This window comes from Nanorana parkeri, unplaced genomic scaffold (assembly GCF_000935625.1).
Source record: "Nanorana parkeri isolate BGI_ZX_2015 unplaced genomic scaffold, ASM93562v1 scaffold108, whole genome shotgun sequence".
In the NCBI taxonomy this organism is placed as follows: Eukaryota; Metazoa; Chordata; class Amphibia; order Anura; family Dicroglossidae; genus Nanorana; species Nanorana parkeri.
Genome location: NW_017306376.1, coordinates 117,707 through 144,391, shown reverse-complemented (window position 1 = coordinate 144,391; position 26,685 = coordinate 117,707). Strand labels below are relative to the sequence as shown.

Sequence of the window (26,685 nt, the reverse complement as noted above, 5' to 3'; positions counted from 1 at the left end):
CCAGGGATCCCAACCTGAAATAATCAATTTCAGGGAGGTGTCCCTCTCATTTCAGGGAGATGCCCCCCCCCCCCCCCCCCCGAGGAATGCCAATTCAGTCACAATGAAACAGTGGATACTGTATAACGCCACATGGCTGCAAAATAGCGTTTTAGTCTGCTGAGGTTTCTGGATGTGAGGTGCTGTGGAGAGACCGCGAGGATGAAGGGTTCTGTGAGTGTGGGCTGCAAAGGTTGGTGAGCATGGGTTGCACTTTAGATTGTATATTGGTTTAGTTTAAAATATGTTTGACAGATTTTATATAAGGCTTGGTAAATAGAACTGTATGGCCCGATGTCCATTTCTATCTTGAGAGGTGGAGTCCAGCGTGGCTGATAGGGGAGGGTGGGAGGTAGATATATTAAGTGCTATGGGCAAACTCCTCCAACGATCCCGTTTGCCATCTTTCACCCTTTTCGGTCTTCAATGACTCCATTACGCACGAAGTCTATTAAGGGAATCTGGACATACGGTCATACCCTTTAAAGTTCCTACAATGCATGTATTTGTACAAGATTATGCGGTTCTATATAATGCAATGCCGCTCCACACATTATACTATTTGACGAATGAAGAATGCACGCAATTGTATGGCAGGAAAAAAAACACACACACAAAAAATAGAAACAACTATGTATATCGTACTGTATTCATTTAGTCACATTGTGACTCTGTCTCAAATAAAATATTTTGGGAAAAAAAAAACAATGAAGCATTACAACATTGTTTGCTTACGACAGCTTTGTTCGAAGTGGTGAGTCTATCACAGCAACACAGCGGCTAAGAAACCACCAGGCCCCGCCAGCACTGCAAGGTGAGTTAGGGTTGAGTCGTGAATCAGTGAGAACCATTTTACAGAGAGATTTAAGATTCTGTCCATTCAAAATGCAAGTTGTTCAACAGCTCAATGTGAGAGATTACGAGCAACAAAAAGACTGCTGTGCGAATGCACATGATCTTGGTTCTCACTGATTCACAACTCAACCCTAACTCACTTGCATGTCTTCAAGCAGACCGTCACGGGCTCCGGACCACTGCCTCTCTCACCCGAGCAATGTTTTCCGGCGTCCTTGCCATGCGGGCGGGGCATGGTGGTTTCTTGTTCATAATGTTTCCGGTTGTTCTGAAATGTTCAACAAACCTGAGGACCGTTTTGCGACTGGGAATGGCTCCATGTCAACCAACATTGAACATTGATTTCAACATTGAATAGACAACTAAATAGCTGCTGCGTTGCTGTGATAGACTCACCACAAAGCTGTTGTAAGCAAACAAACGACGTTGTAATGTCCGTGGAGGAGGTCAGTAAGAGAACCTACCCCGCACCAAAGGTCATAAGGCTGTCAGGAAATGAAGGTATCTGATGGACTACTTTACCAGTTCAGGAAGTAGGAAACTGGTTTGCTCTGGCCATTGCTGTTTATGGTGAACATCAACTTTCTGCAGGTCAGCCAGAATTGTTGTGAATCTTGTTCAGTGCCTGTTTAACACTTAAAGTTACCATTCTCATACACACATCCTGAATGTTGGTACCAGAACATCACATTTAAAAACAAAAGTCACCTTCCACGCCAGACTATCCCCCCATCCACTCAATCATGGTGCCATCTCCCAGCTTGTCTCTGCCGCACATCAATATAAAACAGTAAAGAAAAGATTCGTCCTCCAATAATCATAAAGTATATTCGATCAAATCCTGACACGTTTGAGAGAGAGCCCAGGTAGACTGCTTATGTACCAAAATCCGATTTAATATATTTCGATTATTAAATAGGAGTGAGATTTCTTTCTTTACTATACCAGAACATCACTTGCAGTGAAGCAAGGCTCAGCTTCCTGGAACTAGTATACAGCTTAAGGGCTTGTTCACACGACGTCCGGACCAGATCCGTGCGCTCATGCACCCAAAATGCATTCCAGTGTATCCCTATGTGTTTTATGGTCTGCAGTTCTCACGAGCGCAGTCCGTTCCGGACAGAAAAAATACTGCATGTCCCATTTTGTCCGGTCAGGAAACGGTCCGAAAATGCACTGCACCTAACATATTGTCAGCCCCACTCCCACTTTTAACTAGAACACATAAAAAACGCACTGCATGCATAGCACCGCGTCTCCAGATCTGGACCAGAAAATCGTGTAAACAAGGCCTAAGACCAGAGCAAAGCTACTGTACCTATGCAAGAGCAAAGCTTCTGTACCTATGTCATTCTTCTGCAGCAGGGTATTGACTCTGCAATAGACTTCCTTTACAGGTAATAACACCTGTGCGAGAAACTTGATCGTACCACCATTCTCTGACTTGTAGATGCTTATATAAGTTCCGGTAAACAGGTTCAGATTCACATAGGCTAGTATGTGGTACTAGTAAGTAAAGTCACCTTCTATCAAATACTTCTGGTATTGGTATTTTGCTCTTAAAAATATATGAATATGAAAAAATATAAAACAGGAGTTATCCAAATTTGGGAAAAGTGGAAATACACTTTAAAGTGTATCTAAATGCAAAAAACTAATATGTATTATATTGGCGCTTGACAATTAATAGGTGTGGTATTTGTTTTTCTTTATCATCACCTGGTTATCCTACTGGTAATACTTCCTGTCCTAGGGTGACACCAAATACTCACTATACCTTTTCTATGGAGAAGAAGTGTCACCCTAGGAATGGAAGTGTTTTAGGACTACAGAGACTGTCTCTTCTGCCATAAAACCTTGTAGCTGCCTGTCAGCACCTTTCTGTAGACTGAGCTGCTCAGTGTACAGGCTCAGCAAGATTCTTGCCAAGATGAAGTAACTCCTGTGGGCATGCATGGGGGTTTCCTCATCGGGGGCCCAGCAAATTAAGCGTGCAAAGAATCAGAACCCAGAAGAAGACTGGCAGAAAAATGGAAGCGCCAGTGAGGGAGTCTTATATGCTAGCAATTTGTGTAGCTGCTTTTTTTCCTTTTCAATAAAGAGACGCCATTAAGAGGATTCCTACGAGTGCCAGCTATTTTCCATTTCATTTTGTTGATTGAGTCTGGCAGAGGCTTGCGCTGAGCACCACGGTTCCCATGGAGTATTGGGTCTGGGAAGGTAGAGCGGCTTTATTTTTGCATTGTAAGTCTAATATGCTGTGTATAATAACACTTAATAGCTAAAAGTTCATTTTACTCTCACTGTAACAGACCGAAAGGGAGGAAATAAGAGAAGTTCATTGTTGGGGTTTAAAGTGTATCTAAATCTAAAAACAAAAATTGGATTGCTGCTTGCTAGACAATGCTCATTCCATTAACTGTATCTATTGAGGAGCTTTTGTACGCTATGGGAACACCTCTTTTTGTCTCATCTCCATAACAGGTGAAGATTATCTGTTTATTGACAGAGGAACTGCTTTTTTGGCAAGATCAGCAGTTTGTTGTTGTTTTTTTTACTTATCATAGTAAAAAACTTTCATTTACATATTTAACAGACCAAAAAGAAGCAAAAATAAGATTTTTGTTCATGTTTACATACACTTTAATGATTATCACAGCAGTAGCTCTTACTTTTAGGAGAAAGTAAGAGCCTATCAGAGAAAGGGAGCCTCAGAGCAATCTTAATTTGTTGTGCTGTCGATTTAGATAACCCACAGTGCTTTGGAAATCCTTTATCAGCTAATAAATGTTTATATACAAACACAATCTTGTTTTATAAATAATGTAAGTATATAATTAAATATATACACTATATTGCCAAAAGTTTTGGGACGCCTGCCTTTACATGCACATGAACTTTAATGTCATCCCAGTCTTAGTCCATAAGGTTAAATATTGAGTTGGCCCACCCTTTGCAGCTATAGCAGCTTCAACTCTTCTGGGAAGGCTGTCCACAAGGTTTAGGAGTGTGTCTATGGGAATGTTTGACCATTCTTCCAGAAGCACATTTGTGAGGTCAGGTACTGATGTTAGACAAGAAGGCCTGGCTCGCAGTCTCTGCTCTAATTCATCCAAAGGTGTTCTATCAGGTTGAGGTCAGGACTCTGTGCAGGCCAGTCAAGTTCCTCTGTCCCACATTTGCTCATCCATGTCTTTATGCACCTTGCTTTGTGCACTGGTGCACATTCATGTTGGAATATTAAGGGGACATCCCAAAACTGTTCCCACAAAGCTGGGAGCATGAAATTGTCCAAAATGTCTTGGTATGCTGATGCCTTAAGAGTTCCCTTCACTGGAACTAAGGGGCCAAGCCCACCTCCACCAAACTTTACACCTGGCATAAGGCAGTCAGGCAAGCACCGTTCTCTTGGCAAACGCCAAACCCAGACATGTCCATCAGATTGCAAGACAGAGAAGCGTGATTCCTCACTCCAGAGAACACGTCTCCACTTCTCTAGAGTCCAGTGGCAGCGTGCTTTACACTACTGTATCCTACGCTTTGCATTGCACTTGGTGATGTAAGGATCGGATGCAGCTTCTCAGCCATGGAATCCCATTTCCTGAAGCTCTCTACGCACTGTTGTTGTGCCAATCTGAAGGCCACACAAAGTTTGGAGGTCTGTCACTATTGACTCAGCAGACAGGTGGCACACTGTGCACTTCCGCATGCGCTGACCCCAGTGGCCTACCACTTCATGGCTGAGTTGCTGTTGTTCCCAGTTGCTTCCATTTTGTTATAATGCCACTAACAGGTGAACGTGGAATATTTAGTAGCAAGGAACTTTCACGGATGGACTTATTGCACAGGTACCACGCTTTAATTCAATGAGCTTCTGAGAGCGACCCATTCTTTTACAAATGTTTGTGGAAGCAGTCTGCATGCCTAGATGCTTGGTTTTATACACCTGTGGCCATGAAGGGGATTGGAACACTTGAATCAAATGATTTGGAGGGGTGTACAATACTTTTAGCAATATAGTATATATAAAACAGCAGTGTGAAAACAAATAACATTAATCAAAATAAAACGGACCAAGAATCAATGTGGTTTCCAAATTAATACACATTTGTTCTATAGGTAAATATATTTTGTTCACAGAACCCACACTGATTTACCAGCCTAGGTCCTGTAATCTAAATCACAGCTTGGCGTATATTACAGTGCAATCAAACATATTCTGTAAAACTGAAGGAAAGGAAAAGTGGGATGGTGCTGCCAATCAGAGCCCAATAGTCTCTCTATAGGCACATAAGAAAATAAAACAGATACACAGTTTCTATTTTTTACTCAAACTCTCCAGTTGCTTGTAGATATCTATACGCAGCATATAGAGCTTATCAGAACTGGGAAAACTAGTTGCATATTGAGCAGACTATTTCCCCTTACAAAGGTAACTTCTTTTTTCAGTGCCATCATGGGTGATATGTTTCCATTGGTGGTATCTTTGTATACATCAGCTGCCAATTGCCATCCAGAAAGATGTGACAATGTTGCTGTCATTAGCTTGTTACACTAAAGTGGAGAAGTGCCTTGGTACTAAGCATGTTAGTATATTTGGAAACAATGGCCTATGTCACAGCATCATATCTGCCTTCTCTGGATCAAATCCCACTTGTGATTTTTGCAATGCCCTTTCCTTCATAATTATATTGCTTTAAAGAAGAGCTCCAGAAAATTGTTTTTATTAACCCTTGCAGTGGGGCTACCCCCGCACTGCAAGGGTTAAGTGCTCGTTTGTGTCTAGGTTAAAAATAAAAGTTAAGACTCACCAAAACCTCCGAGCCGGCTTCTTCTTAGTCCGGTCCTTCCAACATCTCTCCACCTCCTCTGCAGTGGTCTAAGGTCCCGTAAATCATCATGTTGTATACACAGTATATAGACATGAGGATGCTGGGGAAGATTTCAATGCTCCAGGGAGAGGAGACAGGTTGGAGGGAGCGTTGTGACAGCTGGCCGGATGGAAGCTCTGGGTGAGTATAATTTTGTTATTTTGGCACCTAGACACAAACAAGCACTTAACACTTGCAGCGGGGGAAGGGGGGGGGGGGTTAGCCCCACTACAATGGTTAATAAAACAAATTCCTGGTTTTCCTTGTTTAATAAAAACCGTTCATATGCTCACACATGTTCAAATGATCTGCAGTGAAGGATCATTTTAGACTTTTCTTGTCAATAATAGTAAAGTTGGAGGTCATCCACTTAACCATGTGACAATCTTTCAGACATGACTAAATATAAATGCAAACTTGCCCTTTTCCTCTGGTTGATATAGGAAGTAAGCAAGATACCTGCCTTAAAGTGACACTAAACTCTGGAGTTAAAGCTTAAAAAATGCATTCAAGTATCTGAACTATTAACAAAATATATCTTATTTGTGTATCACTCGGCTGTAGATCCTCAAATCATCTCTTAATTGGTGCTCACACTGTCCTTCCTTCTGGACGGTGGCTACTTTTGTTCCCCCATGGTCCCTGTGTGTGTATTGTAAAGAAGCCACCACTCCAAGCTCACTCCCGTGATAGACTACAATCTCACGTTTAGCTGTGTTCCGTTCCACTGAAACACAAAAAATAGAGCAAGCACTATTTTTTGTGTTTGCAGTGGAACGGAACGCAGGCAAAGTTTTGCCACGCGTCCGTTGCACTGCGGGCAGGGGGGCGTGGAAGTGGTGCCATTGAATTTAATGCCCGGCTACGCCCCCTCCCTCCCCAGCATGCAGGGGAAAGTTTTGTAAGGGATCACGGAACACACCGCATTCGGTGTGAACAAGCCCTTATTTGTATTGAGATTACAGTCCATCACAGGAGTGAGCTTGGAGCGGTGGCTACTTTACAACACACAGAGACCATGGTGAATAAAAGTAGCCACCCTCCAGAAGGAAGGACAGTGTCAGCACCAATTCAGAGATTATTCGAGGATCTACAGCTGAGTGATACACAAATAAGATACATTTTTGTTAATAGTTAAGGTACTTGAATGCATTTTTAAGATTTAAGATTTCACTTTAAATGCACATATCTGTCAGCAGGTCCTTACTCCTTGCTGATTCGGACAGCACTACCTGGAATAAGTATGCAGGACATGGATTTAGACTTTCTAGAGTCTGCTGACTATATGCTTCTTCAAGTTACATATGTAAAGAAGAACTCCAGGTAATTTTAACTAACTTTTGCAGTTGGGCTAAATCCAAGGGTTAACTGCTTCTTTTGGTTTAGGGCTGAAAATAACAAAATTATACTCCCCTGATCCTCAGAGCTGGCTTGCTCTTATACCAGCCTCTGGAGCCTCTCTCCCCTTCCGCTGCAGCCGTCTAAGGTCACGTAAACCATCATGTTCTATACATAGTGTATAAGATATGAGGACACCGAGGGACATTATATCACTGCAGAGGACCTAGGCGACAGGTAGGAGGGAGTGCTGTCACAGCAGGCTGGCATAGAGGATTGGGTGAATATAACTGTTATTTTCAGCTCTAGACCAAAAGGAACAATTACCCCTTGCAGTGCGGGGGTAGCTCCACTGCAAGGGTTAATAAAGTTACCCAGAGTTCTTTAAAAGGTAGGGAGGATCAGAATAATAGCCCAGAACCTGCAACTGTAAAAAGTCGGGAGTGAACATTTGAAAGAAGTTGTTAAAATAGTACAGCGTTACGGCTTAGGGATAGCTGTGTAAGCTGTTGTTTATTTGTTTTATCTCCCTGTCAGAGAAGAAATGTCAACTCTCCAATAAGTTTTAAGACACTCCTGGAGACTAAGTTGTCTCCAGCCTGAGCTCAGACCTGATAACAGCTCTAATAGTAAATAAAAGTAATTCACCGGCACTCACTTGAAGGGTTTTTAAAGTATTGATATGTTTAAACAATACCCAATGTCACATACTGCCATGCTTAGCACCGTATGACAGTATGTGACATTGGGTATTGAATAAACATATCAATACTTTAAAAACCCTTCAAGTGTGTGTCGGTGAATTACTTTTATTTACTATTAGTGTTTTGCACGGCGCCACATATACCTTGTGGTTTTGAGACCGTGGCAATACGAATGGGATTTGCACTTTGTTCTGATAACAGCCCTGACACCCTACCAGGGCTAATAGAGATCTGTAAAATGGCAATTAGCAAAGCTTTATGTTTTCTTCCTTATGACAGTATTAGAAGTGTCTGATTTCAGCACTGAATTTAGGCACGAGATGGAGCATTCATCCTGACACCTTTACTCTGACAAAGAAGGGAACAAATTGTACATAACAAAAATTAAATGAATCCCTAAAAAGTAGAGATGCACTGATATTTCAGCTGCCAAAACATATCGGCCCGAAATGGCACTTTTGGTAAAATGCCAAAAGTGCCATTTTTTTGTCCGAAATAGCAGTGCATCTGTTCCTTCTCTCCTCCCGGTGGGCACTGCTGTGTCCCGTCGGGGAGGAGAGAAACTGTCACAGGAGGCCAGGAAGTGCAGGAGAAGAGCGCTGTGAGCGGCTGGCATCTCTCCTCCCCGCACCGCTCAGCCTCCTGTGACAGATCAGGAGAGCAGTGTGTGGGCAGAGACAGCTCTCACAGGAGGCCGGCTGGCGGTGCGGGGGAGGAGTCAGCTGACAGATCGAGCTCTCCTCCCTGCATTGCTCGTTCAGCCTCCTGTGGCAACGTGTCAGGATGGAGAGCGGGTACAAACACTCAGCAATCAGTGATCGCTGAGTGTTTGTAAATAATTGAGGACAGAGCATGTTTACTGTGTCCTCAATTATGAATGAATGGGAAGTGATCTACAACACCTCCTGTTCATTCATGATTGTGTACATGGTAAACACACTGAAGGGAATGTATCAAAACTGAAGAAGCCAAAATCTGGAGCAGCCGTGCAAGGCAACTAATCAGTTTCTTTCTTTCATTTTCAAATCTTAACTAAACAAACTGAAGAGAGAAGCTGATTTTTGAAAAAAAAATTAAAAATATAAAAAAACATTTTCAGTTTCGGCCAGCCTTTTTTTTTTCATTTCGGTTCGGTTTTGAAATTTTCATTTCGGTGCACCTCTACTAAATAGTAAGGTTGGATTATAATGCCAAGGGTAAATATTCAGAGTACTAGAAATGGCCCCTGCAACAGGTTCTTTTCCAAACCAAGTCAACAATGGTAACTACAATAATGCTATCCTTATTGGTTCACTTTAAACCAGATCACGGTAAAGCTTTGCAAAGCTTAAACTGGCAGATTGCTTAGGAATAAAGGAAATATGATATAAATGCTTTTGGACAATATAAAGTGTTCCCTTTATCTGCGTTGGCGTCAGTGATTATTTTACAAATGATATCATCAAACCTCAACGACAAGGTACTGAGACATATCCAGCTTACAGCATTTATAAAGTATTGTATATGAATGTAGAGAGTAATTTATAGATAAAAACAAAAGGTGATGATCTATAAAAACAGTAATAGGGATACATTGGAGCTGTTGCTGTGACAACCAGATTCCAGCTGTCAGTTTTCTAAGGGAAGTTAGTAAATGAAAGATCACGGCTGAATGGTTGCTATGGACAGTAGCTGTATTTTTCCTCTTCTACAGTCCTATAACTCAGCCCCAGTATGTTCCCTCAGAGCTCTCTAACAAAGCTTGAGGCACACATAAAGGTTGCTCCTTACATTTCTGTCCACACAACAGAAATGTTCTTGTGCTCTGTTCTTGTTTTACCCAACAGATGCCAAATGCACCTACAATTCCTGTTTACAACTCCCTGACCTCCAGGATTTATGAGGAAATGCTTCAAAAGTAGCTCATGTACCTTTCTGATCTTCAGGTGTCCAGCTATATGGGGCTGAGCGCTCATATGTGAACAGGCACAACTTAAAGACATGATGGCATTTTGGTTGTTGAGCGTTTTGAAAAGTTAGAGCTTCAAGCTACAAAACACTCCAGTGTGAATCAGAGTTAAAGAGTTGATTTACAAAATGAACCCTTGCAGTGGGGCTACCCCGCAATGCAATGGTTAACTGTTCGTTTTGGTCTAGGGGCCAGAATAGAGAAGATACACTCACCTGATCCTCGGTCCTGTGGCGGTCACCTCTCTCCCCCACTGCTCCAAACGTGGAAAGGCCCCTCTACGTCCTCACATCGGCTCATCTGAATGGGCTGGATTAGAAATGATGACATCAATTGGGTTTAGACCGCCAGGGCTGGGAGGATAAGAGGCTGTGGGGACCGGTCTAGGGCTGCAACAACTAATCGACATAATCGATTATAATCGATTATTGAAAAAGTTGTCAACTTTTTCAATAATCGATTAATCGGCTTCCGATCAGTTGGCCCTGTTCACAGCTCCACACGCTGTGCGCCGCACCTCCTCCCTTTTTTACTTCCACCGCTCCAAGCTTGCTCCTGTGATGGACTACAACCTCAATACAAACTAGTAGTCCCATCACTGGAGCCATTTTTTAAACTTTATTTTATTGTTTATCCGATTAATCGAACCTAATAATCGGCTAACTAATCGATTTTGAAAATAATCGTTAGCTGCAGCTCTAGACCGGTCTAGCAGCTAGATGGGTCTAAGGATCAGGTGAGTGTATTTTCTTTGAGTCCCAGCGATGGTGAACCTATGGCACACATGCCACAAAGGGCATGCAGAGGCCCCTCTGGTGGCATGCGAGCCTAGGCAGGGGCGTTGAATTTGTATCGCCACATGCAGGGCGGGTAGTTTTTTTATACATTTAGTCCTGCTTCAGGCAAGCAGGGCTAAATGTAGAGTGGGGGAGCCGCAGCTAGTTTCCGAGTGCCGAGATCACTTTGTAATTAGCCTGCTGGTCCGTCCCCCCCTCCATGGTCCACCCCCACTGCTGGCCGCCTCCCTCCCTGCCATGGTTTTCATTCCCATTCTTCTGGGGGACCCGGGTCCATGGCCGATTAGTTCAGGATGGAAAGCGGGTAGCAGAGCAGTCTGCCCCGTGTTAACAATGGGACAGAAAGGCTGTATTCACAGCCTTCCCGTCTCAGCTGCCACAGGAGATCCAGCACAGTGCTGTGCTACTCCTGTATTGGAAGTGACAGGTTCAATAAAAGAGAACCTGTCACCTCCAAATGCTATCACACAGGGGCCTATTAGCTCCTGTGTGATAGCAATAAAGTTGAGGAAAAAAATTATAAACTACACATATGAAAAAAATTAAAAAATAATAAAATAAATATTTGTTTAAAAAAAAGTAAACTATAATAAGAAATAATTAAAATTATGAAATTAAAAAAAAATCATTAAAAATGATTTAAAAAAAGTGAAATATAATAAAAGATAAGATAAAAATGTAAAAAAAAATTACAATTAAAAAAATTAAGTGATAAAAAAGTAAAAAATATCAAGAAAAAATAAAATGTTTGAATATGTATGTTTCCCTATTCTGCCTAAGGCAGTGATGCTGAACGTTTTTTAAACCCAAGTGCCCAAACTAAAACACAATACCAAACTTATTTTCAGTGATGGCATGAGATAAATTTATTTTGCGTTGCAGTTTGGGCATTCGGGCTCACAGGCATTAGCCATCACTGCCCTAGACCTAATCAAGCCGTTAACCCTTGCACTACGAGCCTTTTTAAGGCCAGACAGAGATGGCAAATACCATTCTAAAAAAAACTCATATTTTAAGATGAACTCCGGGCACAACAGGTTTCATTAAAGTTTATTCCTCAATAGCCACAAAGGATATAAATCCACTTTGTGTGTGCCAAATGCCTTTTTAAACCCAAATATCAGCTTGTAAAAGTAGCAGTGACATTATAACTGTGCAAAGTTCAGAGCTGTGGGAGGGGTCCAGCAGGCTCCACCCACAACAGGCTGCCTGCAGAAAACTACAGGAAAGCGAGGATACAAGACAAGTCCCCCTGCACAAGGAGAGAGAGCAGCAGTGACTTAATACAGGAAGTTCCTGCACAGAGGCAAAGTTTCACGCTGGATTACAACACAGGTCTGGAAGAAATACACAAAGCTCTCCGCGATCTAAGTAATAATACACCGCCCCCTTGCATTTAGACATTACTTGCTGGAGTTCAGCTTTTAGTTCGCAGTGATAGCAACTCCAAACTCATGCATCATTATGATTGGCACATGTGCAGTGAAAGGATGATTCCCTTCCATTATGGGAAATTAATAATGACCGGACTGGCCAATGGCAGATCTTTTTGACTCTGTCCATAGTTGTAGTTGGTAACATCGTTTCCCATACAAGCCAATATCAGTCACTGGTGATGCTTGAGTTGATTGTATCATTGGCAATGTGGATCCACTCTGCATGTCTTTACAAAACCGATGTATTCCAAACGTAATACTGTCCACTCTTTGTTTGGTGTACAGTATGTACATGTCCTCATTCTCAGGAAAACAGACTGCACATATAAAGTAACATAGCAATCAACGTCTGAAGTCAAAAAGCTTCAACCTACTCTCTTTGTTTCCCTGCTGACCAAGAACTCCTAAGCATCACTCCAATACACATCTATTAGATTTATGTGCAGATCAAGTTATCAGACTAAAGCCCTGTGTGCTGAACAACAGAAGTCACTTGCTTCCACCATCTGAATGGAGGAATCTTGCCTGCTGGATAATGTATTCTGACGGCCTTGTGTGCCTTCCGCTGTTAGAATACCTAAATAGCCAACAATTTTTCACCTGGCTTCTCGGACAAAAGCCGATTGGAAAATAGACCTTTGTTAAAAGGAGAACTATGAGGTGAGTGATTTTCACTCAACCTCATAGTTCGAGCCGACGTGTGACAAAATGAAGCTGTCACACGTCGGCTCAATAGATGGGGAAGTGAGCAAACGCATACCGCCGCTCGCTCCCTTTTCGATCATGTCCCTGCAGAGAACCGTGACTGTCACTCACGGCTCCCTGCAGGGATTCCTCCCACTCCCCTCTCCGATCCTTCAGCGCTGACTGGCGGAACGGACGGGGGATCCGGCGGGTACACCTGGCTCTGCCTCTAGATAGGCATAGCCAGCTGTCACTCACGCAGCTGGGTGGATCTCGACAGTAATGACGGGATCTGTGCTGACAGCAGCGGTCTCAGTATACCGCAAGCTGTAACTCGCGGTATACTGAGCTTTGGGTCACGGGAGGACACTAGTTTGTGTTCTCCCGTGACCCTTAGGAGAACTATGGGGAAAAGCACTTACCCCATAGTTCTCCTTTAAGCCAGGTGGTGCCATCATGGCCACCCATGGATCAAACTTTGCAAGTCTTTAGACTTTTTTTTCAGTACAAGGTCAGCAATGGCAGCCTTCGGATTCTACTCGTAAAAGGTTTCCTTTAAGATTCTCAAACATGCACACCCCCTGTACCTGGAAACATAGTATCCACACCGTCTGCCACCATTACAAGAGTAATCTGCAGAGAGTATAGCACTACAGCTTTTCAGAGTCTTCAGAAAAGTTCCACCAGCCCATGTCAAAGGCATACCATAAATGTCTGCGTACACTACGCATAATCCAATTAAACTGGGACGGCGCACAAATGCAAAACAGGCCAGGACCCACGGTACAATCTACCACTGGACTTCAAAGGGTCATTTCCGATCAGTATCACACAATATGACAATTAGCTCACTTCACATGCAAACGCCCTAGGCCGGGTCTAGGCAACCTCAGCACTCCAGCAGTTGTAGAACTACATGTCCCATGAGGCCCTGCAAGGCTCACAGCCACAAGCATGATTCCCACAGGCAAAGGCATGATGTGTATTGTAGTTTCACCACAGTTGGAGGTTGCCTACCCCTGCAGTAAGATAAGGATCTATATTTTAAAAACAAAAGTGACCATTTTTTTTAAAGATTTGTAATCAGTCCGCTAATACACAAATCTTTGTGAATCGAGCCCTGGATCCCTTTTACTCCGATGCGCCGGATTGAACACACCCTTGACTTATTCACATCCTAAAAGCAATTTGACTTGTTCCCAGACTTGTGTGCCAAAGAGCACAGGTCTGCTGCTGAGACACAACAAGCCCACCAGAGGGAGGTCTTTATCCCCAATCATCAATGTGCAGGTCACAAGGTCATGCTCCTAATCACCTAATCCCTAATGGAGGAATAGTACATAGGGCAGGTATTGCAGGAAAAGACTACAGCACACCCTGATATGAACAGAAGTTCAGCACATCTACTTTTCTCTCTAGATTCTAGTGGAGCATGACTGTTCAGGTGGTCTCCTTCCTCTCCCATTCAGCAGCACAGAAAAGCTGGCAGTGAATGGGAGCACGTTGGGCTGTTGTGGAGTGCACAGAGCTGTGTTTGTCCTACCTTGGTACAATGCCAGGCTGAGGAAGAGAACGATCCAACATTTCCATACACTGCAGGTGGGAGCCTGAGACCTCCTGGACAAATCCATCTTTGCCAAAACTGCGAGCCGACTGCAAGGCTTTTCATGCCTGTTGCAGCACTTCTAATGAGCCGACACTCAGCATTGCGAGTGAGAGTTGTACAACACAGGAAATGTCAGAGCCTGTACAGTGCCCAGGACATCCATACAGAGACATGGTGCACAGCGCCCCCCGGAGGACACACACCTCAGTGCACCCTGTGTGTATGTGCGAGGATTCTGACAGCAAGTGCATTGAATCGTATCATTACTAATGGGAAAGTCATTCACATCGATTTTCTTAAATAGGTAGCAGCAAAAGATTTCGATTTTTCATTCAATTTTTTCCACAGAAGATTTTTTTTTTCTATTTATTCAGCAGAAGATTTATTTTTATTCTATTTATTCAGCGGGAGATTTCTTTTTATTCTATTTATTCAGTGGGAGATTTCTTTTTATTCCATTTATTCAGCAGAAGATGTTTTTTAGTTAGAATACTCAGCAGAAGATGGATTTCCTCTGCTTGCATAATATTATCGTAAGGAAAACTGTCTATTTATAGAAATATTATTGTTTGTATGTTTTATGTATTTATTTACCTGCTGCAGCTGTACATTGAATAATATTATTAAAGTGACACTAAACTCGGCAGTTAAATCTTAAAAATACATTCAAGTACCTAAACTATTAACAGGAATGTATCTTATTTGTGTATCACTGGGCTATAGATCCTCAAATCATCTCTGAATTGGTGCTGACACTGTCCTTCCTTTTTGGGGTTGCTACTTTTGTTATCCTTGGTCCCTATGTGTGTTGTAAAGTAGGCATCGCTCCAAGCTTGATCCTGTGCACATATAGCTTACTTATTTGTTAGGAGATTGTAGTCCATCCCTGGAGTGAGGTTGGAGCCATAGCTACTTTACAACACCCTTCCGCCTCTCTCGTCCTCCTCTTTAGTAGTCTAAGGTCCTGTGTGTCATGCGGAGGGATAGTCTGTTGCTGCCGTGAAAGGGGAAGACAGGCTGGAGGGAGTGCTGTGACAGCTGGCTAGCTCCACAGTTTGGGTGAGCAGGGGCGTCCCCAGGCCGGGTGTCACCCGGAGCGGATACCGAGTGACACCCCGCCGTGACATCACCGCACATGCGCGGCCATCTTTGTGATACCTGCCGGCGGCCATCTTGAGGAGAGGACGTTCACCCGGCGCGGGATAAGTTATGCCACCAGTTTCCCTCCTCTCTCCTGCAACTGTCGGGCTCTCGGTCCATGACCGAGTGCCCGACTTTTCAGAGGGGGTGACACCAACATGACTGTTAGTCATGTTGGTGTCACCCGGGTGCGGGCCACACCACCCTTGTGACGCCACTGTGGGTGAGTATAACTTTTTTACTGTAGCACCTAGATCAAAACAAGCACTTAACCCTTGTAGTGCGGGGGTAGCTCCACTGCATGGGTTAGGAACAGTTTTGCATCTGTGATTTGATCAGGCACGGCAAAGCAACAGTGTCACTTCAAAGCAGTGTCATACACTCAGCTTCCTTTCCTGCAGTCGCTGGGAGCAAAAGGAAAGTCCTGGGTAAGCTATGAGTTGTAGCTGCCCGGAGCTATAGGTGCGCCTGTGAAACTGCTGATTGGCCAGTGCTGTCACATGGAGTAAGTTGCATGCTTCTCCATACCTAGAAGTACTGGGTATTACCAGTGATTTCCAGTGAAAGCGGAGAGGTCAATATGGGGTTCTGGGGATAGGGGAATTCAACCAAACCCATGCTGAAAGGGTTGTTCTTTAGGCAAACAGTTTTTAGGGGTTTTGAGTAGAGTAGAGAACACTATTAGGTTTTTTTATACTGTCTTGGAATTAAGAGGAAATCTTCCCAAAGCCACGGTTACTCCATTCTTAGTCTGTTGTCATGGGGGTATTTGTCCTCATTGTAAGATTTCATCTCACCTCTAGCTCTCATGATACTTATAAAATTTAGAATGTGCAATTACTTTCTGTCTCAGTGACAATGCTCACTAGGGGAAATAGAGGGGTGAATCCCCCCGTAAGGAAAGAAATGGAATTATTAGTCTGGAAGCCGGCACATCAGGAAGCCGGGCGGCGAGCCATTACCCGCTCCCAGCTTTCTGGTTGGCCAGAAAGCTGGCTCCGTACTTCCTCTTCACCTGGTAACGAGGGAGCATGGAGCCGGCTTCCCGACTAATCAGGAAGCCGGGAGGCGAGTCACTACACGCCGCCCGGTTTCCCAGCTAATTAATGGGACTTCCGGTATTGGTATTCAGTATCGGCGAGTACCGGAAAAAAATATCGGTACTCTATACCGAAAAAAACCAGTATCAGAGCATCCCTAGTATATAGACAGACAGCACCCACAGTTTTTTTTAATACCAAACTGTGACTGAATCTGCTTGGATGCAGTCACTGTCCGGCCGACAACTTTCCACCCTGCTCCTTGGATTCTTCAGGCGAGTTCGGTGGTGCTGAAAGTGCCACTCACAGCTTCAATTCCAGTCAGTTCAGCAGTAATCCAGCGACATGTAAGGCTAGTATAACCCTTTCCCACTCAATGCAAACCAAAAAAAACCCTGACTTTACATTCTCTTTAAACATACATATTCATGTCCACACACCCATCTGTAAAGTCTAAAACAACCATTCTTGCTGATAATCGGCACGTGTAAGGCCATATTGAGGAGAAGATTGTGATGTGGGCGGCTAACACAAGAGAGGAATTTTTGAAGAAGCTGTTTGTGTCCTGGCAAGAGCCCAGATTACAATTGAAGCCGTCCTTCTGCTAGTGGGCACAGTCTATCAGACAAGATGCTCTTTTAAAAGGCAATCTCTTCATCCAGTAGTCATTAACATAATTTCCACTGGTGACTTACAAGCTCTACAACTGCCTTGAATTTCAATAAGTAAACACATGGACATCATAGACGTCTCCTTGTTGTAATGCTTATAGTCACCCTTTGTCTTACGTTTCATAAATCCTTCCCTGCCTCAGTCTGACAATTTATTTCTAAATGTATTCATGGCTGTTTTAGGTGGTTGTTGATTTTTAAAAAATCTTTTTGGTTTTGAATATGCTCATATAAGAAAACATAAACATATGTCCCAGCCTCCAGACGCTGTTTGGTTTGTGTAGGTCCTAATGGTAGGTGTTGTCACACCACCTGGGACACTTAAACCCCTTTAACTAATTGCATTTTGTTAATTAAGTCAATTTAGCTGCATTTGAAAGGAACCTTTCAGCCAAAGAAACATAACAAAGAGTCTCATTTTGGCTCCACACTTCTAAGAAAGTGTACACAGAGATTTACTAATCCAGCCAGGATGAAGATGTGCAGAGTGTGAAGTGTGTGTGTATTTTTTTCACTTAGGACAAGCCAACAAAGTAATAATGTCTAGGCCTACTCTCAATAATCTTAAGGGTGGATTGAATGGTGACAGTACTATACTTGTTGCTAATGGATCTAGAACAGGGGTAGCAAGCCTCCGGCCCTCCAGCTGTGGTGAAACTACAAATCCCATGATGCATCTCTCTTTGGGAGTCATCTCTCTTCGGGAGTCATGTCTGTGGCTGTGAGAATCTTGCAATGCCTCATGGGATTTGTAGTTCCACCACAGCTGGTGGGCTGGAGGTTTGATGCTAGTGATGGGTTTGGGCGTGTTCGCAGCTCCACGTGCCGAGCTCGCCAGGAAGCTGACAGCGCGCAGCGCCAATCACAGGTACTGAGACATATTCCTGGTCCGCAGCTGCTGAGATCGGGAAATGTCTCAGTGCCTGTGATTGGTGCTGCGGGCTGTCAGCTTCCTGGCCGGCTCGGCATATGAAGCTGCGAACACGCCCGAGCCCATCACTATTTGATACCCGTGATCTAGAAAGTCTGGCCCAGACACACTAGCTTTGACCCCGAAGGGCCTGTTCACACCACTTCCACCGGGAATGCACTTGATCGCATACTCTGAAGGTTCCCTGTGTTCTGGGGCAGGAGGGGGCGTGGCAGTGCGATTTTCACACCCCCTCTGCCTGCAGGGAGTTCGCCCCCCCAGAACGTGTGGCACAGCAACGCCTGCATTCTGGTCCACTGCGATCACAAAAAAATAATACAAGCACTCCCGCCCCAGAACACAGGGAACCTTCACAGTATGTGTTCCAGTGCGTTCCAGCATGGTTAGCTTCTGGAACGCACTTGAAGTAGCGTGAACAGGCCCGGGGGCCCCTTTCAAACAGTTTGATCTGGAGGGTATCTGTGCACAGATCCTGCTAGTCCGAGCGGTACAGATCAGATGTCACTGCTGTGACATCCGTGTGCATCCTGTTTTTTCCAGTCCAGAAAGCTGAAATGACCGGACCCCATGTCCGTTTATGGTGAATCAGAGGTAAACAGACTTGTGTCCGTTTAGATCAGATTACCCCTGATCCGGCACAATCAGGTCCGGTCAAATTAACTGGGTGTAAACTTACATGGGGTATCCGATCAAGTCCGCCTGAAAAACTGGCAGGCGGACCTGATTGGACCACCTGTCTAAAAGGGGCCTAAAGCTGACCTTGCACCTTTAGATTTTTCTCGTTCAGCCCCATGAGCTAAACCAGAGAGATCAATACCCCCATCCATGCTAAAGAGTGTGGATGAAGGAATCTCCCCTGCTAGCTATTGTATTCAGCAGCTGCATGTCCCGCTGGCAGCTGATTGGGTACAGTCACTGTCCAGCTGTCAATTATCCACCCAGCTCCTTCAACAAAAGTCGACAATAATCAACTTTAGTCATGCCGGGTGGTGCCAACAGGGCCACATACAGCTCAAATTTCAGCCAATTAATGAATTTGCAAATGAATGGCAATGCAGCGCACATAGCACACGGTAACACGTGCTGTGGGATAGCATGCATTCATTGAGTGGTATCATCTAAATAAACACAGCGCTATGGTGTGAATGGGCCCTTTCACAAATTGTAAGCAGTTTATGGACAGTTTACCCTGTATGTGTGAATGGCAAAAGCTATTAATATTAAACTGCTCTTAGCCATTCTGAGACATCCTTCTGTCCCAGCCTTTTCCCTCTTTCCTGACTTTGTTGACTTCACTAGTTTATAGAGTGCCCTATAGACAGCTTCCCCTTTGGGTGGTTGGGTTGTGCTCTAGCTGAATGACATTTAGTTTTCTAAAGCACTGTGTATCATAAAAAAATTACACTTTTTAAAGTAAAGTACTTGTTTTCACCTTTTTTGTTGCGTCTCAATGCTGCTGATTTCCTGCAGCCACTGTGTGGCCACTTCCTGTCTACATGCACTCCAGTGATGGCTGCATGGCCTTCCATAGGGCACATTTTCTGATGGTGACAGTGGCCAATGCCTAAGTAATGTGTGTGTAAACTGCCACATGTAACCTAAATTGGAAGACAGGGTGACAACACAAGAGCACAATTAGGAGACGGCCAGAGCATTGTCACCCTATAACAGGAAGTGCCTGAACAAGGACCCTAGTTGCAGAGTCACCAGATAATATTTTAACGAATGCTGCAGATTTACAAACATTGAAAATGTTTTGGAAGTACATTGTTACATGTTGAAGCTTATATGTGATTTAGTGATTGGATTGACATATACGTTAAGGGTCCATTCACACTTTGTAATTTTTGTATCTCACGTTTGTTTTGAATCGGCTGCCAACACAGAAAAGTGGACCAGAAAACGGATATGCAGCATATGCAACCCAGTGCACAGTAGTGCATTATTGTGCGTTGTTGTGCACTTCCATGCATGTACATCAGAACTGCATTGCCTTAGTTCATTGGGGTGTCAATCAAAACGAATGACATCACAATCTGCGAACACAGGTTACCTCAATGCTCTGAATCACAACTGTGTGTTTCAGCCCTGTGTTGATGAACAGCTTAATGGTCAGGAATAGCGAGGGCCTGACGCACTAGACACATGCATCTCACTATCTATTAAAAGATGCAGTTTTAATGTATGTGACATTTCTTGTGACAACCCGATCAACTTGGCTTTTTACTGGAAATGAGGGGCAGCATGCCAAAAATGCAGCATGCAAAGACCCCTATAATGGATTTTCACAGAAGGATGTATTTGCCTTGGAAAATGCATGTGACTTTACATCTGCTGTGAGCAAATCCAAAACTGGGCTATTGACTCATAAAAATGTGAAAGCAGTTTACACAATGATTGCGTACATAAGATTTTCTTTCATTACATAGTTGCTCTGTCTTGGGGGTCCGGCAATCAGACAACTGTAATCTTTAAGGCAGTGTGAAGCATCACCCATGTGTCCCCTGGCAGCTGCCAGTGCTGAATGGCTATAATGTGTTTGCTGAACACATGTCAGATGATGCATGCACAGAAAACGAATGTGTTTAGTAAAAGCAGCGCACACATGGCTCAATTTGTGAGGTCATACCCAAGGATAAGGATCCTATTTTCAGCCTTTTGACTGTAATTTCTCATTGGAGTCATTGGTCTGTTTTTTTAAATAAGGATACTTATCCTGGTGTTTTAGCTTTGTGAATTTTCCTACAGTGTAGCCAGTGGATATTGCTGGCTGTCGTTGGGGTCACGTTAATAATGTCTCAAAGTCGGGCTCTGTTTCAGACATAAGTAATGATTGCCAATAAGCCAATAATAAATGTGGATGTTCAAACTTTCGAATGTAATTATTTGTAAATGTCGTAGTGCCGACCATTAGATTTTTATATACGTAAGATTATTATATAAGATACATGAAGGTTGAATTTGCTGGAAAAGTCTTCTTTAATCAAATTGACTATGTAATATATTTAATGAATGCAATATTTATTTTCATTTTCCTTTGGCAGGCAACAACAACAGTCTATGTGACCATCTTGGATGAAAATGACAATGCTCCCATGTTTGAAAGTCCACTATATGAAGTCAGGTTGGATGAAGGTCCTCTGACACTAAACTCTGTCATTATTACAACTACAGCTGTGGATCTTGATGAAGGACTTAATGGCACAGTTACCTATAACATAATAAATGGTAACCTCCAGAACACCTTTACGATCAATAATGGCACGGTAAGGACACAATGAGACTTGTTCAATGTGCAGTGTATTTCTTTGACAAGTCTTGAATAATATGCGTGTACTTTGTTGATGCTGGTCATGTAATAGAGGTCAATTACTTTCTATTTCAAAAATTGTATTGGGTTTATAGAAGTGCAGTACAAAGATCTGACATCATATATGCAGACAGGAGTCACACAAAGCTGTTACAAATTGGAAAGCATCTTTTTTTAAAGGCTTATAAACCAGACAAGGATATAAACATATAATGGTCAGGTAAAATATAAACAGTGTAGTGCATTGAGAGTGGGATTTAAAATGTGGTAGGTTGCAAAGGAGCTTTTTTCAAGGTACACTAACCCTGTTTAACACTATTGTTTTCAAGATGAAGCTGTGTGGAATTCTAGCACATAATAACATTCATAAACAACATTCTTGAGATGTGTCAATTTTGCACATTAGCAAGCCAAATAAGACATGCATGACATTTTTTTGTGTGGTTTCACTCGTGAGCCATTTCCTGAGCTAGTTTCCTTTGCCACTATAAAGACATATGCTTTTTGTTTTTATATTGAATTTGGCTAATAAGTATGCTAAATAACAAGGTACTGGCGGTCTTTGTGTAATTATTTAGGCCATGTTTTTTACTTAAGGTGTACATACACTGTTTGAATTTCAGCCAAATCCACTGTTGGCACCACCGGGTTCAGCAACAGTTTGGGTATTCAACAGCTGTCAGTCCCATTGACTGCTGGACACAGTAGCTGGCAGGAGACATTCCTTTATCCACATTAAGGGAATTGATTGTTTTCTCTCATTCAGTCTGCAGGCCTGAATGAGATACATCTAACGGTGTATGGCTAGCTTTAAGGCGCCCATACACCTTACGAATATCGACTGATTTTCGTATGCGATCGCGTTTTCGTCTGATATTCGTAAGGTTGATAGGCAGTGTACAACCACAAATACTGTACAATCGATTGACTTTTGACTAACCAGCTGGTTAGAAAACTTCGGTCGATCGTACGATTTTTGCAAGGTTGGTGGCATTTCTGTACGTCAAAATTCGTACGATCTACACTGCACATGCGCAGATGAAAATATGTGCGGTCGATTACCGCAATTTGTCCAGGTGCTTTCTTCGAATTACCGCTAATCTTGCGATAAATGGGGCAGGATGGGGCCGCCGTACAAAAATCGTAGACTGCTTTGTACACCTGGGGATGCCACTGGTCTGTTTTATGCTATTAGAAGCTGCCAGGCAGTCCCTTCAGTAGTATGACAGCTTAATAGAAGAGTAGAACACTCCATGGAAGATGGTTCAAGTTCAAAGTGTATTGTCAAATGTGCAGAGTACAAGTACCAAGTACAATGAAAGGCTTAACTGTATGCTTCCTCACAGTTTAACCCAAAAGTAAAACAAGTAAAAGTAGATGGTACTGAAGAGGAACACAGTCCTCTAGCAGCACGATTATTTGTGGTAATATTTTTAGCACTTTATTTGCATCCCCGCTTCTTAAAACATGATGCAATCACAGCCTGCAGCCTTGGCTGCCAGCCTCTAAATATAGCCCAAAAACAAACCCAATGCAAAACACACGTGCCAAGCCTCGCACCACTAAGCAGGTCTCACCTGCCATCTCTTTACTACATTATCTTGCTTCTCAGATTGCAGATGGGTCTGTCACACCTAACTGTTCCGCACCCTGTTACCTTGGTTACAGAGGAACACAAAGATGCCATACACAAGTAACACAAATTGACACTTACAAAATATACTTTAACCTTCATCACAATCATTGCCTACCTACTTAACCTCATCATTCACAGGTGCATATTAGGGCACTTAGGAGACGTTGCCATTCATTGTTGTAGGCAACTCAGAAAGATCTGGGTCTTTGTACTAAGCTTCTTTGTATTGTATTGTCACATATGATCACATGCACTACCAATTCAACAACAGTTGTCATCCTTCCATTTCCACCACCCTGGCTGTTTGCAATCCATTGGGTATTGATTATGCATGGTAGCTGTTACCCATAACATTCAGAACATGATCAAATTATCCCTTTAACCACAATCTGTCTTAGAACATGCCTATATATGGGTGATTTTTTCCCCCATACACCGATCAGCCATTACATTCTGACCACTGACAGGTTAAGTGCGCCGTAGGCAGTGTGATGCTTCGGGCAATGTTCTTCCAGGACACCTTGGGTCTTGCCATTCATGTAGATGTTACTTTGACATGTACCACCTACCTAAACATGTTGCTGACCAAGTATACCCCTTCATGGAAACGCTATTCCCTTGTGGCAGTGGCCTCTTTCAGCAGGACAATGCATCCTGACACACTGCAAAAATGGTTCAAGAATGGTTTGAGGAACACAAGTTTTAGGTGTTGACTTGGCCTCCAGATCTCAGTCCTATTGAGCATCTGTGGGATGTGCTGGAAAAACAAATCTGATCCATGGAGACCCCACATGACAACTTACAGGATTTAAAGGTTCTGCTACCAACAGCTTGGTGCCAGATACCACAGCATACATTTAGAGGTCTATTAGAGTCCATGCCTTGATGGGTCAGGGCAGTTTTGGCATCAAAAGGTGGACCTACTCAATATTAAGCTGGTGGTCATAATGTTATGGATGACTCTTTATATTATTTTTTCATGAAAATACCTAGTGGTGCTGTGATATGCTTGTAATCCTAATGCTTGGAACTGAGTGCCATATGGATAGGAGGTATTGCTTAGACGCCTAAATCTAAAGTGTATTACATTATGATCCCAGAATTGTCTGAATATCAATCTGCATAAAATATCCAAACTATTTAATTGAGAAATAAACAATCATGTGATAAGCAAGAAGGGTTTTCTTTATTTGAATCATTTCCATGAACTTTCCCTCGCTAACTAATGCTTTTGGGAATCAAAAGGGATTATTATTTAATTGGCTCAGAAAAGCATTCAATTTACTTAATGCAAGCTTGCACTGTCCTGAACTTCCTTGTAATCTTGGGTCAATGCCAAGTGTTATAGGCCCATTTATTTCATTTTTCCACTGTCAAATCTCGCATTCTTAAAGAGAGAGTCTGGAAGCATGGTAAAATATTGTCCAAGTCGTGCAGGCATGGGTGAACGTCTGCATCCGAGTCTATATGAACTCCCCTAAGGACAGCTGCTGCATGGAAGTATATACTAATGGAATGAGACGTTTTAGCTAGGTCATTGATTCACTAATTTGCTTTAATCGTTTTTATGTTATAGTTGGAATCTATTTGGGGTAATGGACTCTGGATTTGGTTGTTCAGCTTGTTCTGGTTATGCAACAGCTAAATGTGGCTTACATAAAAGATCGTTTTTTACGAGTGTACTGGATAAATAACAGTTTTTTGTTTTTTAAATGTCTTTATATTGACTGATTAGTCACAGTTGCTGCAAACCTGGCATTGATTTCCCTCTAATGGTCAATACTGCTGTTTATAGTGTTACTTGGTGTAATTCAGATTTTCATTTAATGGGATTGTTACCAAAACTTTGTCCCCGCTGTTACACATGCCATAATAAGCAATTATTTTGTTTTCCAAGCTGACATAATAAGGTAGCTGTATTGACCTGACTTATTCTCAGCTGTTTTGTTCAGTACATCTATTTTTCAGGAGCAGTGATCTAAAATCCTTAAAATACTTTTAAAGACTTTGCCAGCCACTTAACTACCTCCTTCGCATTCTCTGGTGTATATTATGGCTACTCTAGATGGTCCTGCCCGACCACCTCTTAGTCCTGCAGAACCTGTTCATTTCCTATTGCCTCTGTGTGCAGAACCTCTGCCTCTCCTTTTAGGCGTTCCTGACATTTTTATTTGAGCAGATTTAAAAGAGGATTTCCTACATTTAATGGTCCCTATGGCGATAGGGGAGAATAAATATTTTACCATGTAAAACAGTAAAAAAAAAAGGGCTTATTACATTACTTGAAAGAGTCAATAATGCAGCTTTTTGAATTATTCCCCTATATAAGAGTGGGGATGATGTTCCGGTTTGCCGCTGCCTTAAACTTAGGTCAGCTGGCTTAGAGGGCCCAATAATGGGAGCTTTGTTATATTCCGGCCCTCTCAATAAAAAAGGGTGGCTACCCAACAGCTATTTGTCATTGTGTGTTGAAATAGTTTAGGGAAAACTTGCAGTCTGTTTAGATAAGTGTTACCATAGTTTCTATTCTATGCTAAGTTACCATGGATTTCAGTGTGGGGCTACACATTTTCTGTGTACCACCCCCTCCCCCCCTCCTCCTGTTCGCAGTTTAGAGACCCAAAAGTACTTTTTAGGACTACCTTTTTGTGTGTGTAGTTGCTGTTTAGCTTCTGTCTCTCCCTCTTGCAGTCTTTTTGTATTATATTTTTTTTTAGCCATTGCAGTGGAGCTACCCCTGCACTTCAAGGCTACCCCTGCAGTTCAAGTGCTCATTTTTGCAGAGGGTCAAAAATAAAAAAGATACACTTACCTGATCTTCCAAGCTGGCCGACTGGCTCTTAGACCTGTCCCTGAAGCCTCTCTCCCTCTCCGCTGCAGCGGTCTAAGATCCCTGAGTCATGACATTCTATACACAGTGTATATCAAGTGAGTACACAGAGGGACAAACCAACACTAAAGCAGGGGAGACCGGATGGAGCATTGTGAAAGCTAACCAGCTCAGAGGATCAGGTAGTAAACTTTGTTATTTTTGACCCTAGACAAAAACGACCACTTAACCTTTGCAGTGCGGGGGTAGCCCCAATGTAAGGGTTAATAAACATTTTAACCGGAGTTGTTCTTTAAGGCCTATTTTATTTTGGGATCTGCAGCGTACTCTTGTTGCTGATACAGGCAAAGGTGCTCTTTGTTTGCAGCATATCACTGCATACTTGTGCGGTAAAGTAATATGCACCAAACCAAACCACCACATATTTATTCCCCCCCTATTTCCATAGGGACCATTAAAGGATTATTAAACCCTCGCATGTTTTTGCATATGTCTACTGCTAGCAAGCAGTAGATATATGCAAAACAAATAAAATAAAAAAATAAAAAATAAAAAGTTTTTCAAAGGGTTATACTGTGTCTTCCCTGCGCGCATCCTGTCCGAACATCTGAAAATATCTTGGGCAGCCGCAAAGGATCTTGGGGCGGGCGCATGCGCAGTTCAGATCTTCGGCCGGGAGACGAGGAGAGACACAAGGTAAGTCTATGGCACAGACTCCGTGGGACATGAGAGAAGAGGAGGACAGAGGAATCAGCGCTGTATCAGAGACCCGCACAAGCGCTGGAGGGACAGCTAAAAACTACAGGAAAGAAGAAGATCGGATTAAGAGGCATGATTTAAGGTAAGTCC

General features: G+C 42.9%; 2 protein-coding genes across 2 annotated transcripts in view; one reads left to right on the top strand and one right to left on the bottom strand.

Moving 5' to 3' along the window:
- Nucleotides 1-14,371, bottom strand: part of CUNH10orf54 (chromosome unknown C10orf54 homolog) — a 52,763-nt gene extending 38,392 nt beyond the window's left edge. Inside the window, exon 1 of the mRNA XM_018553074.1 lies at nt 14,216-14,371. Within this exon, the coding sequence (XP_018408576.1) occupies nt 14,216-14,303 (88 nt within the window). The 5' untranslated portion in view covers nt 14,304-14,371. The remainder of the gene's footprint in view (nt 1-14,215) is intronic.
- Nucleotides 1-26,685, top strand: part of CDH23 (cadherin related 23) — a 782,513-nt gene that overhangs the window by 683,105 nt on the left and 72,723 nt on the right. The window contains exon 39 of the mRNA XM_018553073.1: nt 21,105-21,326. Coding sequence (XP_018408575.1) covers nt 21,105-21,326 — 222 coding nt within the window. The remainder of the gene's footprint in view (nt 1-21,104; nt 21,327-26,685) is intronic.